The following is a 12,390-nucleotide window of genomic DNA, read 5'->3' on the forward strand; positions in this document are numbered from 1 at the left end:
GAACGAATGATGAACGTCGTCGGATGGACGAGTTAATAACTCACAGGACTTTCACCCAGGAGACAGGTGTACGTGACCCGCGTGAAAGCAAAATTCAATGTTGACTTAATTAATGCCGCTTATGTAAGGTAGCCTATTTAACTACGTAACAAACATACTTATTCTAACCATGACAAACACGCAAGACTTTCACCCAGCAGATCAATGTTCGTGACCCATATGAAAGCAAAAAACAATGTTGACTTATTTCAAGTAACGTAATGTTACGTTCTTAAGTTACGTCACGTAGCCTTCTTAACTACGTTACAAACATTCTTATTTTAATCCAAACCACGATCTGTTCTTAAACCTAACCAAGTTGTTTCCTGTGAACACAGATGTTTATTTTGAAATGACAGAGTATCAAGCTGACACTAGAGGCGTACGTAGAGCGCCATAGTTTGAAGCGACTGACCGAGCTGTCGTATTTGACGAGTTTGTGAGTGAGAACGAGTTGGTGCAGTGCATCCACTTACAGGCCTGTGATGCATTATCTGGATACAGATCCTGAGAATATGTTGAATCCACTCATCGGTGTTAATATTGCGAAGGAAGGCCTGAAAAGCCTGAAAAGAACTGCCCAGGAATATGTAGATTTCATTTTTGTAAATAGGAGTCCATTAGAATATAGGACGAATAGCAACCCGTCGCAAAATACTGTGTCTGCAGTGGCCGAGAGAATTAAAATGCTGAATTTTCTGCTGTTTCAGCCTGATGAGACGACTGTGGTGCTGCGTGGAGGAAACTGCATCCATCACGCTACAGTGCATGTCACCGCTGCTGGCTGAAGTTTGTGGTGCTTCTTTCTGAGCTGTTATCATGTCATGTCAGGATGAAGCAAGTCAGGAGGAAGTGGGAGGGGGGGGGGAATCATAATCCTTTAAATATGGAGATAACGGCGCATATTTCTAGGCGGTCCCTCCTGGAAGTGATTCATGCTGTTTGTTCACATATAGAATGAAGAAGCCCTTGTGAGATGTTCAAATGATGCCTACGTTCTCACCTCTGCACAGCTGACCAATCACTGCCCGAAGTGGCTCTAAATGTCAGGCGTTGGTTTCAGAAAGTGACAGAAGCTGTCGGAGGTGTTTTTTCCTCATCGGGCTCATTTATCTCCACTGAAATACATTCTACAGATTTTATGAAGTGACAAGACATGAGCACAAATGTATATATATATATATACATAAGTCAAAATGTGAAGTCTTGTAGTGTACACTACATCTGGTTTAATGTACGTTGTTGTGTCATCTTTAACCTCTTAGTGAAATGTGGTGAAAACACTAATTTGTCTTCTTCAGCTTTGAAATCATGTTGTAAATATAATAATAGAGCACATTGGAAGAGGCAAGTAAAATATATAATGCTAGGGAACAGTTTTTCATTATTATACTTCTTGATAGAAATATTCTGGATGCTGCTGCAGTAGTTTTAGGCTCAAACTCTTTATCATCATATGGACAAGCAGTCGTTGGCCATGAACATCTTAGATCTCAGGCTCCCTCTATTAATGCTCATTAAATATGTATTTTCTGTTTAATAAATCACACAAGTAAGAGCAAAATGAGAATCTTAGACATAAAATAGTGCAAGTTAAAATATAGGGCTAAATAAAATATAAAATAAAGTAATAGTAGATTTGTGGTACTGTATTGAAAATGAACAAACTCAATGTAAACAGGAATGTAATAAATATATATATATATATATTTATTAACAAAAATGTACAATGTAAATGTACATTTTCATATTTTCTATTCTTAAATTATGTCTTACTATTGTTTATTGTCACGCACCAACCCACATTTTCTCGGGCGTTATTAGTATAGTTATTGATTACTTTCACAAAGTTAGAGAGTAAAGTGTGCTTTAATGCATTTCAGGGAGAGGATTTGTGCTGCAGCTGCACCAACACTGTGGATCACTCAGATTAACTAAAACGTTAAAGGCTCGTCCTTAAACTCTATTTTTATATACTTCATAAAGACAGTAGACTTGACTTGGTATGAAGAGATCTCAGAACAGCTGCGTTGGTAAACATCAACGGGCTGTATAGAGTTTACCTCGCGTCTCTCTGACAGTTAAAGGTGAGGGTTTGCAGATTTAGCACATCTGCTGCCCTCAGAGAAGCTGCCACAGAGTCCTGTAGGTTGAACCGCTGTAAAACATTTCTCTCAGTATTCATGCAGACTGGGACCAGTACTCTAATGTGGGTTTATGGACTTCTGTATTCTGGACTGACTGTTGTCTAGTCTGTTAGTCAGCAGCTGTTGATATCAAACCAGAACCAAACGAAGCTCTTCTCTTTTTTCTCTTCTGTTATTTTAAAATTTTATTTTTTTTCGTGGTGATTGTAAAAAACAGTTTAGATGAATACTGTAATCTGTTATTTTAAGCAACACGTGTAATTCAAAATAGAAAAGCTTTAGCTTTAGTTTTGCATCTAATTTGAACCGTTGATGGAACCTCGTCTTATCCAGGCAGCAACCTCCGGTTCTGAGAGTGCTGCCGATGCTTCATGTGTTAAAGCTGCGTTCTCTCTAATGACCACCAGGGGGCGACTCCTCTGGTTGTATAGAAGTCTATGAAAAAATAACTCTACTTCTCTCTTGATTTATTACCTCAGTAAACATTGTAAACATGAGTTTATGGTCTCAATCTCTAGTTTCAAGTCTTCTTCAATACAGCATGATGTTCATTTAGTAAATGATGGTCCATTTAGAGTCAAACAGACCATAAAGCAGGGGATGCTTTAGGGCGGGGCTACACAGTGATTGACAGGTCTCTACCAGAGACGTATACGGCGTCTCTACGTCACTCCTCCTCAGTCCAGATATGGTCACTTCCTGTTCACTGGTTGCAAAAAACAACATGGCGAGGGCCGTAATCCAAGACTGTTATCGCCAAATTGGAGGCTTCAAAACATCAGTCCACAAACCAATGGGTGACATCACGATGACTAACGTCCACTTCTTATATACAGTCTGTGATCTTATCTCACCTGACTTCACCTCACCTTCGTCCTCTCTGTTAAAACACTCTCATGTGGATTACTTCATGTTCAGATGACCATGAATCCTCTGCACTCTCAGACCTCTGAACTTGTGTATAAATATTGATGATCACACAGTTTTAAATCACATGTTGACTCACACTCCCTCGTCTCTGTCCAGGCTGTGAGAGCGACTTCTGGGGGCCCCACTGCAACAACCGCTGTCAGTGCCGGAACGGGGCCAAGTGTAACCCGATAACCGGAGCCTGCGTCTGCACCGACGGCTTCCAGGGCTGGCGCTGCGAGGAGCCCTGCGACCCCAACCTCTACGGGAAGGACTGCCTGCTGGAGTGCCAGTGCCTCAACGGCGCCACCTGCCAGCATCAGACCGGCGAGTGTCTGTGTGCGCCGGGATACACCGGAGCCTTGTGAGCAGCCAGGGGGGGGTGCATGAGTTGAAGGGCCTCGTTTCAGAAGCAGATTTTGAAAACAGCACACTACACATAATTCACACAATCACACACACACACAGGTAGCAGAACACCTCACATAAAAAATATACAATAATTCATTAAAAAACAATTTTGTCACCATATGGCACACACACGGTTCTTATGATCTGATTCTCTTTGAACAGCTGCTGCTGTGCTCAATCGACAACACTTTTAACATTTCTACCTTTCTATGATATTAAGTCTGGGTTTGATTTTTCATCGTGTTAGAGTGAAGCCAAAGCTTCATGTGTTAAAGCTGCATTCTCTCTAGTATCCACCAGGGGGCGACTCCTCTTGTTTTATAGAAGTCTATGAGAAAATGACTCAACTTCTCTCTCAATTTATTAACACTTATTTGCCATTTGAAAACACTGCCATTCAAAATGGACAATACACGTTCCACCAGACACCTAATTGCTTGATTTTCGACTAATGAATCATGAATTAAGAACTATATAAAGACGACACGTGAGTTCCAGTTTACAACAACAATGAAAGCCAACATAACAGCAAGAGGCCTGTTTTCAAAAAACGTGTACAAGCACCTGAAAATCTGAAAACTGTAATTAATGTTTCCGATTTTTCTGTGTCTATATATCCTTTAGAGAATATGCTCTATTTGGGATTTTCAGTGCAAAATGCAACCCTTGGAAATACATTGATGTATTAAAAGATTTGTTACCATGTGGAAATAGATAAATATCATTATTATTATATTTATATGTACAGTACAACCAGAGGAGAGTCATTTTCTCATCGACTTCTATACAACCAGAGGAGTCGCCCCCTGATGGACACTAGAGAGAATGCAGCTTTAACACATGAAGCTTTGACTTCACTCGGGTTGCCTTCTGATCTCAACACAAACACCTGCTTCTTGTCTCTTCCCTCCAGCTGTGAGGAGCCTTGTCCTCCCGGTAAACACGGCTCCCTGTGTGAACAGCGATGTCCCTGTCAGAACGGAGGAGCGTGTCATCACGTCACCGGGGAGTGCTCCTGTCCCGCGGGCTGGGTGGTACGAGCGGCTCCACGTCCACAACTAAACCAGCTAATGTGCACGTTTACCCAAGTTCAGCTAACAGGGAGTGTTACAAATGTCTCACCTTTATTCTACTGACTTGTACCCGTGCAAAGTTTGTCACGAGAGAGGATTTTTTTCAAGGGGGAGATTTCTGTGCACTTCCCTATAATATGAGATTCAAACAAGCTAGATTTAGTAAGTCACAAATACACAAATGCCTGCAAAGAAACCTGAAACCTCCAGAGTGTCAGTACGGAGTACAGAGAGAGTGAGACGTTTGTGGATGTAAACTGGACCCTGGAGCTCCTTTCCACAATGCCAGTCACAAGCTAACAAGCTAGAAAACAACACGAACAAATAGAAGATGCTAACTCCACCATTCTGATACATGTGATAGTCGTTCATTTTCGTTCAAGACACTCTTCATCTGAGTCAAACAAATGAAGAAGAAAAAACAAATAGATTGTGAGTTGGACGAGGCCAGATCCAGAATTTCTCAGAAATGGAGAAAAGGGTCTCGTTTTATGTGTTACACAAAATATGTGTTTTGGTTTTTACTGTGGTCATCCCAACCTCATACAACCAAACTTTCCCTTCGAGCCCAAATATGAGATCACCATGTTTGTGTTTCATATTTCAGCTTTTTCATGTAAAAAAAAGGTTTCCTCCCTAAAGTTTAATATTGCCGTTTAGTATCATCATGGGACACGAATATTTACTCGTTTAACTCTGCACCTGCTCAGACTTTTGCAGCTTTTACAAGTTCATGAGAGGAAATTTTCATACTTTTATTTTTAATTCGAAATGAATGAATAATATGTCCATAGTGTTAAACACTTGGTTATATTCTTGTCTAATTATCCTTTGATCACATGTTATTTCCTGATCTGAATCTTAATTTATGTATAAACCACTTTTGTCACAACAACATATTTCTCTCATTAAGATAATGAAAACATTTCATTTCGTTATCTCTAGTGAAACTAATAATGAATTTACTGATTGCTATGTACTTAACATGAGTGTGTCCCTCCTCCTTCTCCTCCTCCTCCTCCTCCTCCTCCTCCTCCTCCTCCTCCTCCTCCTCCTCAGGGGCCCGTCTGTGCACAGCCGTGCTCCTTCGGATCGTTCGGCATCAACTGCTCTCAGGAGTGCACGTGTCGCAACGGCGGCCTGTGCGACCACATCAGCGGTCAGTGTCAGTGCACCGCCGGCTACATCGGAGAGAGGTACGGTGTGAGCGCACCGCTGTGTGAAACCTTATCGGACCCCTCGGGGAAATTAGCTTGTTGCAGCTGAAAATAATGGAATTCAGCAGGGAGGAAGATAAATACGGGAACCCAGTGAGATATGTGATTAACAGTAAATACAGAGTGGAGACTAAAGAAAACAATAAGGCAATGCTGTCAATGTAAACGTGTTAGTAGGAAGTACAGAGGAGTATGTGCGTATATATATATATATATATATATAGGAGTATATTAAAAAAGATGAAATAAGCCAAACCAATTCCTGAGTCAGTGTCGGTTGACCTCCGTCTTTAACATATATTGATAAAGAGTCGTGCAACATTAACACAGCTGCTCTGCACCTCTCTGTGCATGTCCTCAAACTGAGGAATAGATTGTGACATTTGAACTGTGGATTCATTTACAGAATACGGAGACTTTATGTTCAGTGTTATATGTCAATGTTCCTCCCTCCTACTCTCTCCCACATCTCATTGATTGCTATTATGCACTTTTAAAACAGTTTGCTCCTTTATTTCCTCCATGATCTCTGACTCTCTTCTATGAGGACCTTTCTGCAGCCCCACCTGGTCAGCTCCATCTCTCCCCTCCTCCCTCTCCCTCCATCTTTACTCTCAATTGAGCCAAATTACCTCCATTCATTTGGGCCCCAGACAGGTGAATTAGCCTACATGGAATAATTCCTAGATTGAGTTCTCCTCCTCCCACGTCCACGTTCTAATGGAATTAGCCGAGATAAGAGTCCTGAGGAAGTCGGCATGATTTAAACGTGACACAAAACAGAAAAATCCTCAACGGGCCATTTTAATTGAGTGATTTGTCTATTTCTTAATGGTTTCAACTTGCGTACGTGTCGAGAATGAAGCTCAGTCTAACTTTAACTTAAACAATTTTTTCTGTTTTAATGCCGTTCTGTATGTGCTCAATATAGAGACGGCTCAGGGTGTCGGCATAATGTCGTATAGCCTGTTGACCCTCATGATGGTGTGACGGCACAGCGAGTCATCTGTGTGGAGAATGAAGTGATGACACCACTCCGTTTTAATTGTTCGGTAGCAGCAGGAGAATCCTTTATATATATATATATATATATAATAAGAAGACATGATGATATGGAACTAATATTTACAGGTAGATTATTCCAATCAGAGGGAGCTAATAATTTGAGGAGAAAAGGTTCCATCAACTGTTTTAAGTAGTGAGTGTCATTGAAATGTGTACATTTAAAAATAAGCCGCAGCCAATGCCGCTGTCTTCTTATGGAGGGAGAAGGCAAATCTAGAGCTTCATACATTGTGGTGAGTTATGAAAGGACAGCCAAGAACTATATTTACAGTATATTGGATCTACGTTCAATTCACAAAACAGCGTTTATTTTATGTTATATTAAGTGAATCTATACACAAAAAAACAACCGTAGAGAAACATCTCCAACGATTGCATGCCCACTTAAAATGCCATCTTTGAAATTAGATTATTTTTATTAACCAGAGATGAATGAAAGAAAATGTCCTGTAAAGATGAGCTTTAAAAACTCTGTACCTGAATCATGCTTTTCCTTTCTGTGCTGACGTACAGCTCTCCTCACCGCTGCTTTCGCTCGTTGTTTTTTCATCCCGACCCAGATGCCAGGACGAATGCCCGGTTGGCACTTACGGGCCGCAGTGCGCCCACAAGTGCGACTGTCAGAACCGAGCCAAGTGCTACCACATCAACGGGGCCTGCCTCTGCAACGAGGGCTTCAAGGGCCCCAGCTGCCAGGACCGCTTCTGTCCCCCGGGCCTGTACGGACTCATCTGTGACAAATACTGCCCCTGCAAAGCTGCAAACACACTCAGGTACTGAAACCGGCCATCGCTTTGGGGTGGGATTGGGGTGATGTGATTTCGTCTGTTAGAACCAGTGAGAAGCCGAGGTTGATGCCAGAGAGGGGGGAGTTACAGTAATCGAGCCTTGAAAAGATGAATGCATGAATGGCTTTTTCCAGGTCTGGGTGACCTGGACTTTGCAATGTAGACTGACTGACTTCTCATCCCTTCTCCCTCTCAGCTGCCACCCTCTGTCGGGAGAGTGCACCTGTGACGAGGGATGGGCGGGGCTCTACTGTAACGAGACCTGTCCGGCGGGTTACTACGGCGAGGGCTGCAGAGAGCCGTGCGCCTGCACCAACGGAGCCGACTGTGACGGCGTCACGGGAGCGTGTCTGTGCGCTCCGGGGTTCATAGTAAGAGACACAAACAGGCTGATTCACATCTGAATCACATCACTGCTTCACATTAACATCAGGAGCTGCAGGTGTTTCATGAGAATACTTTAACTGTTTAACTGCTCTGTTAATGTACATAAAGTTAACAGACCAATTCAATCAAATAGATTTGCATTAAGTGGTCGAAACAAATTACTTCTGCGGACAATGTGCAGGGCTGAAATGATAGTTTCACTCGCTGCCGGTCTTTTGCTTTTTAAAGGAAAAACAATGTATTTGAGTTGGACAGAAAGACTAATGAATCAACCAAAGACACATGTAACATGTTTAATCTACTGTCCTCATAAAGCGGTTCTTAAGACGAAGAGCTTTTTGTTTATATCTCCTTTGTTTTATCCGTCAATGCGAGCGTTCAGTGTGCCTGTACAAACCCCTGCAGTGTTTAGGAAACTAAACTACTTGGTCAGGTTCAGGAAAAGATGGTGATTTGGGTTCAAATAAGTACAGAGGTGTTGTTACTTGCAGTGTATCCTCACCCACAGGTCTGAGCCTAACTCCACCCACCGCATCATTTTGAAAGACACTAAAATAGTGGGCGAGGGGCTGAGGAGAGGGGTGCATGGATGTGTTATCGGATGGGGCGACTCCTCTGGTTGTATAGAAGTCTATGAGAAAATGACTCTACTTCTCTCTTGATTTATTACCTCAGTAAACATTGTAAACATGAGTTTATGGTCTCAATCTCTAGTTTCATGTCTTCTTCAATACAGCATGATGTTCATTTAGTGAATGATGGTCCATTTAGAGTCAAACAGACCATAAAGCAGGGTATGCTTTAGGGCGGGGCTATACAGTGATTAACAGGTCTCTACCAGAGACGTATACGTTTAATCCCAATTGTATTAAAAAAAACACGATTTAACAAACACAATTCTGGTGTAAACTGCTGAAGGTGTAAATGAACTCTTCATTCAGAACTTTAGTATCGTTGCTCCGGGACCTGATTCTGTTCGGAGGTTCTTTCCAGCCAACATGTGAAGATGTAATGTGTGCAGGCTTCAGTGGCAGCAGGTGCAGAACACGCTCTATAACATGCTGAGGTTCATTCATCAGCTGCTGATGACGCTGCAGGTTTAGTCGTAGAGTCACAGTACACGCTCTTAATGTAGAACGGCTACTGCAGGTGCACTTTACAGTAGGTCAACCTAAAGGAGAGAGAGTGTGTGTGTGTGTGTGCGTGTGTGTGTGTGTGTGTGTGTGTGTGTGTGTGTGTGTGTGCGTGTGTGCATCACTGTCAGGGCAGGTTTGTGTGTGTAAGAAGAGATTCACTTCATCAGGACATCTATAACATCTTCAACCTGTTAGCAAACACATGAAGCCTGCGAGCTAAATACTAACACAATCTAAGTTTAGGCTGTTAGCATCAGAAGTGGAATGTAAGTAAGTACATTTACTCCAAAACTGTACTTAAGTGCTTGCACTCTTCTATATTATAACTTTATACTTCTCCTCTACTACATCTCAGAGGTAAATATTGTACTTTTATAACCCGACCGTGAGTTTTATGATTCGTTAAAAGTAGAATCAGGATTAAAGGTTTCTGTCAGATTCAGTGGAGGCGAGTTCAAATAATAATATCCGACGGATTCAGTGTTAATATTAAAGTATGTGCATGAAGCAGCAACTGGAGAGCCGCTGGTTGCCGGCCCTCCTGGTGTGTTGACTGACGTTACAGGGACTGAGCGGAGAGTGGAGATGAGACACCTTACAGCACACAGATGACGGGGACTTTGATTAGTGGACCGAGGACATCGGGGGGTTTCAGAGCATGAAAGTAGGATGAGCGCTGTGGAAGAATGTCCGTTTGGTTCGTAGCAGCTAAAGTCAGTCAGATGTTGCTCTCAGCGTGAGCGCTGTTGGTTTTGAAAGGGAATTGATGCTGCGCTGGTAACTCGCTGTTTGCTGCTCTTTATGTGTCACTGTGTGGACAAGAAACCAGCTTTAAACAGAATCTCTACGAGGTATTGTCAATAGATATCTGTGAACATGTGCAACTCTGAGCCAAGGTTTGAAATCTGTAGAACTGATGTGTCGTACCACGAGGAACTGTTTCAGAGAAAAAGAAAGAATTACAGAAAGTTTTCCTCCAATTTACAGTTATTCACCGTCTTTAAATCAGAAAACGTAAACTGTGAAACTGTCAACAAAACCCTTCTCTCGAGATACTCTTACATTTCTATTTGCTTCTAGATTAATACTTTCTTTGGCCTCTTGTCAGACTGTTGCAAATAAACGCAATATTGCAAGACTGAGCTATAGACAAGCTCCCTGCTTTTTATTTCTTGATTTGTTCACAAAGGACTAGTAGCAGCGTGACTGGTGAGCAGAGCGGTTGTCCGTCCGTCCGTCCGTCTCGTTCTCTTGAACGCAGTATCTCAGGAACGCCTCGAGGGAATTTCTTCACATTTGGCACAAACGTCCACTTGGACTCAAAGGTTGAAACACGGCTTTGGTCGTAGCTCAAGAATTAATTTGCTATCTGTGACAATTTCACATAAATGCATTATAGGACAAAATGATGGTATTTTGGACAGACATGGATGTAAACTGCAACTTCCCTTCTGGGTTCTGCATCTAACAATAAACAAGTATTTCATCAGTTTTAAATTAGTTTTAAAATGGCCATCTTTGTCATTTAAAACAATCGTGAAAGTCTGATACATGTCCAACTCCATAATCAGCAGATGTGAAGCGGATGAAGGTCATGACATGTCGGATTCACTGTTGACAACAATCTGTATTTCTTTAAGACTTATAGGAGTAAAATGTTACCTAACATTGTCCATCATACAATTTCCCACAAACGAAAGCCATTCACAATAATAAGTCACGTCTCTTTTATGAGCAGTGGGCCTGCGTGCTTTTAGAAAACACAATGCAACAGATTATTAACAGTTTTTAGTCCTTCAGCCTCTGGATGTGTTTTTGTTTTTCACTCTCGTCTGATTTCAGCTGTAATGTATAGATAAAATAAAGTAACAAATGTTTGACTGGATGTCCTCGTTTAACCCAGTGACCTCCGATCAACTCCAACCAGCTCGGTGTTCTGTTGGCAGCTTCTGGAAATACGTCACACCGAAACCAAAACGCCATGAAATAATTTACTGATATTCGGACTTTTTACATTTCTTTATTGGTTTGTGAAACTCAGAAAGTTGTGTTTGCAGCTGCACTGTTGTTTGTGGCTCAATGTCAACTTAACAAACACTGTAAGAAAAATATCCTTGTGTGTTTTTTGGAAGCTTTTTCCTACCAGGGTAGTTTAGCAGAGAGCAATCCTCTGCTCACACTCACACACACATTCACACCTGAAGCTTGTTTTTCGGGACAGAGCATGTCGGTAATGTGATTATCAACCCAAAGAGATTCCATTTATTTGTGTTTGAATGCAGCTTTAAAACCAAACACTTTATTTATGTTTTGGTTCTGATCTTAGATTTAAGATTAGATGAATAAAAAGATAACGCTCCACTTCACCTCTTTGCAAACTAAGTAGTTTGATAAATATCAGGATCCATTGATCCACATGTTTGATATTCCAGAGGTCACTTCTAGAAGCTCCTTCTTCTCCTGGGACATTCTGATGATTTTCTTTATTGGGCCCACACGCACTATTTATTCACAAAGTTTTTAATAAGGCTTCTCACTTCTCCTGTCTTTGCACATTTGGCTGTCTTTATGAATATTAGATTAATAGCAATTTACAGGCAGCCGGTTGGAAGCGGGCAGCTTTAATTAGCACAGTTTATATGTTGAAGGTCCCGATCAATGGACGGCGTGCTGGAGGTTCAGGTTTATGTGGAGCTGGTTTCACAGCGTGCTAACAGCGCAGAATAAGGTTAGCCGCCCTGCTAAGGCCGAGCTGTCTTCCGACCTCGTTCTCTACTGATTGGATGAGCACAGACATCGTGTTTCTCTGCAGGGTGATGATCGTCTCTCTCTCCTCCATAATACATGTGCTTGTTGTGCTGCGTCTCCGCAGCCGCCATCAAATTTAAAGCAGTCGTGGGCTCATGATGAATTTAAAGATGAACCCCAAGCAAGACCTGTTTCCCTGGAGCTGAGCTGCAGGAAGACGAGCGAGGCGGTGGTGAAAAACTCGCTGTCAGTCAAGCTATTCCTAAAACTTCAAACCCCCTCCACACACAATGACAACAACGGAGCGGGCCATCTCATGAAGAATACAAGAAGCACAGACAGTGGATGAGTGCTGCAGTCATCACGAAACGCCTCTCAACACACTGCAGAGAACGAAAACACATTCAAATAAAGGAACGTCTTCACTTTACAGTTGTTTATGAGGCAGACTGACAGGTTTTAGCATCTAT

The 12,390-nt window shown here is 42.0% G+C and overlaps 1 protein-coding gene across 1 annotated transcript in view; it reads left to right on the plus strand.

The window, feature by feature from the left end:
* LOC306694212 (uncharacterized protein) overlaps nt 1–12,390 on the plus strand; it is a gene marked incomplete at its 3' end in the record, with an annotated part of 81,188 nt that overhangs the window by 41,417 nt on the left and 27,381 nt on the right. The window contains exons 5-9 of the mRNA XM_079156958.1: nt 3,213–3,459; nt 4,420–4,540; nt 5,639–5,775; nt 7,422–7,634; nt 7,813–8,020. Coding sequence (XP_079013084.1) covers nt 3,213–3,459; nt 4,420–4,540; nt 5,639–5,775; nt 7,422–7,634; nt 7,813–8,020 — 926 coding nt within the window. The remainder of the gene's footprint in view (nt 1–3,212; nt 3,460–4,419; nt 4,541–5,638; nt 5,776–7,421; nt 7,635–7,812; nt 8,021–12,390) is intronic.

The sequence above is a fragment of the Pholis gunnellus genome, assembly GCF_910591455.1.
Source record: "Pholis gunnellus genome assembly, chromosome: 1".
NCBI lineage: Eukaryota > Metazoa > Chordata > Actinopteri > Perciformes > Pholidae > Pholis > Pholis gunnellus.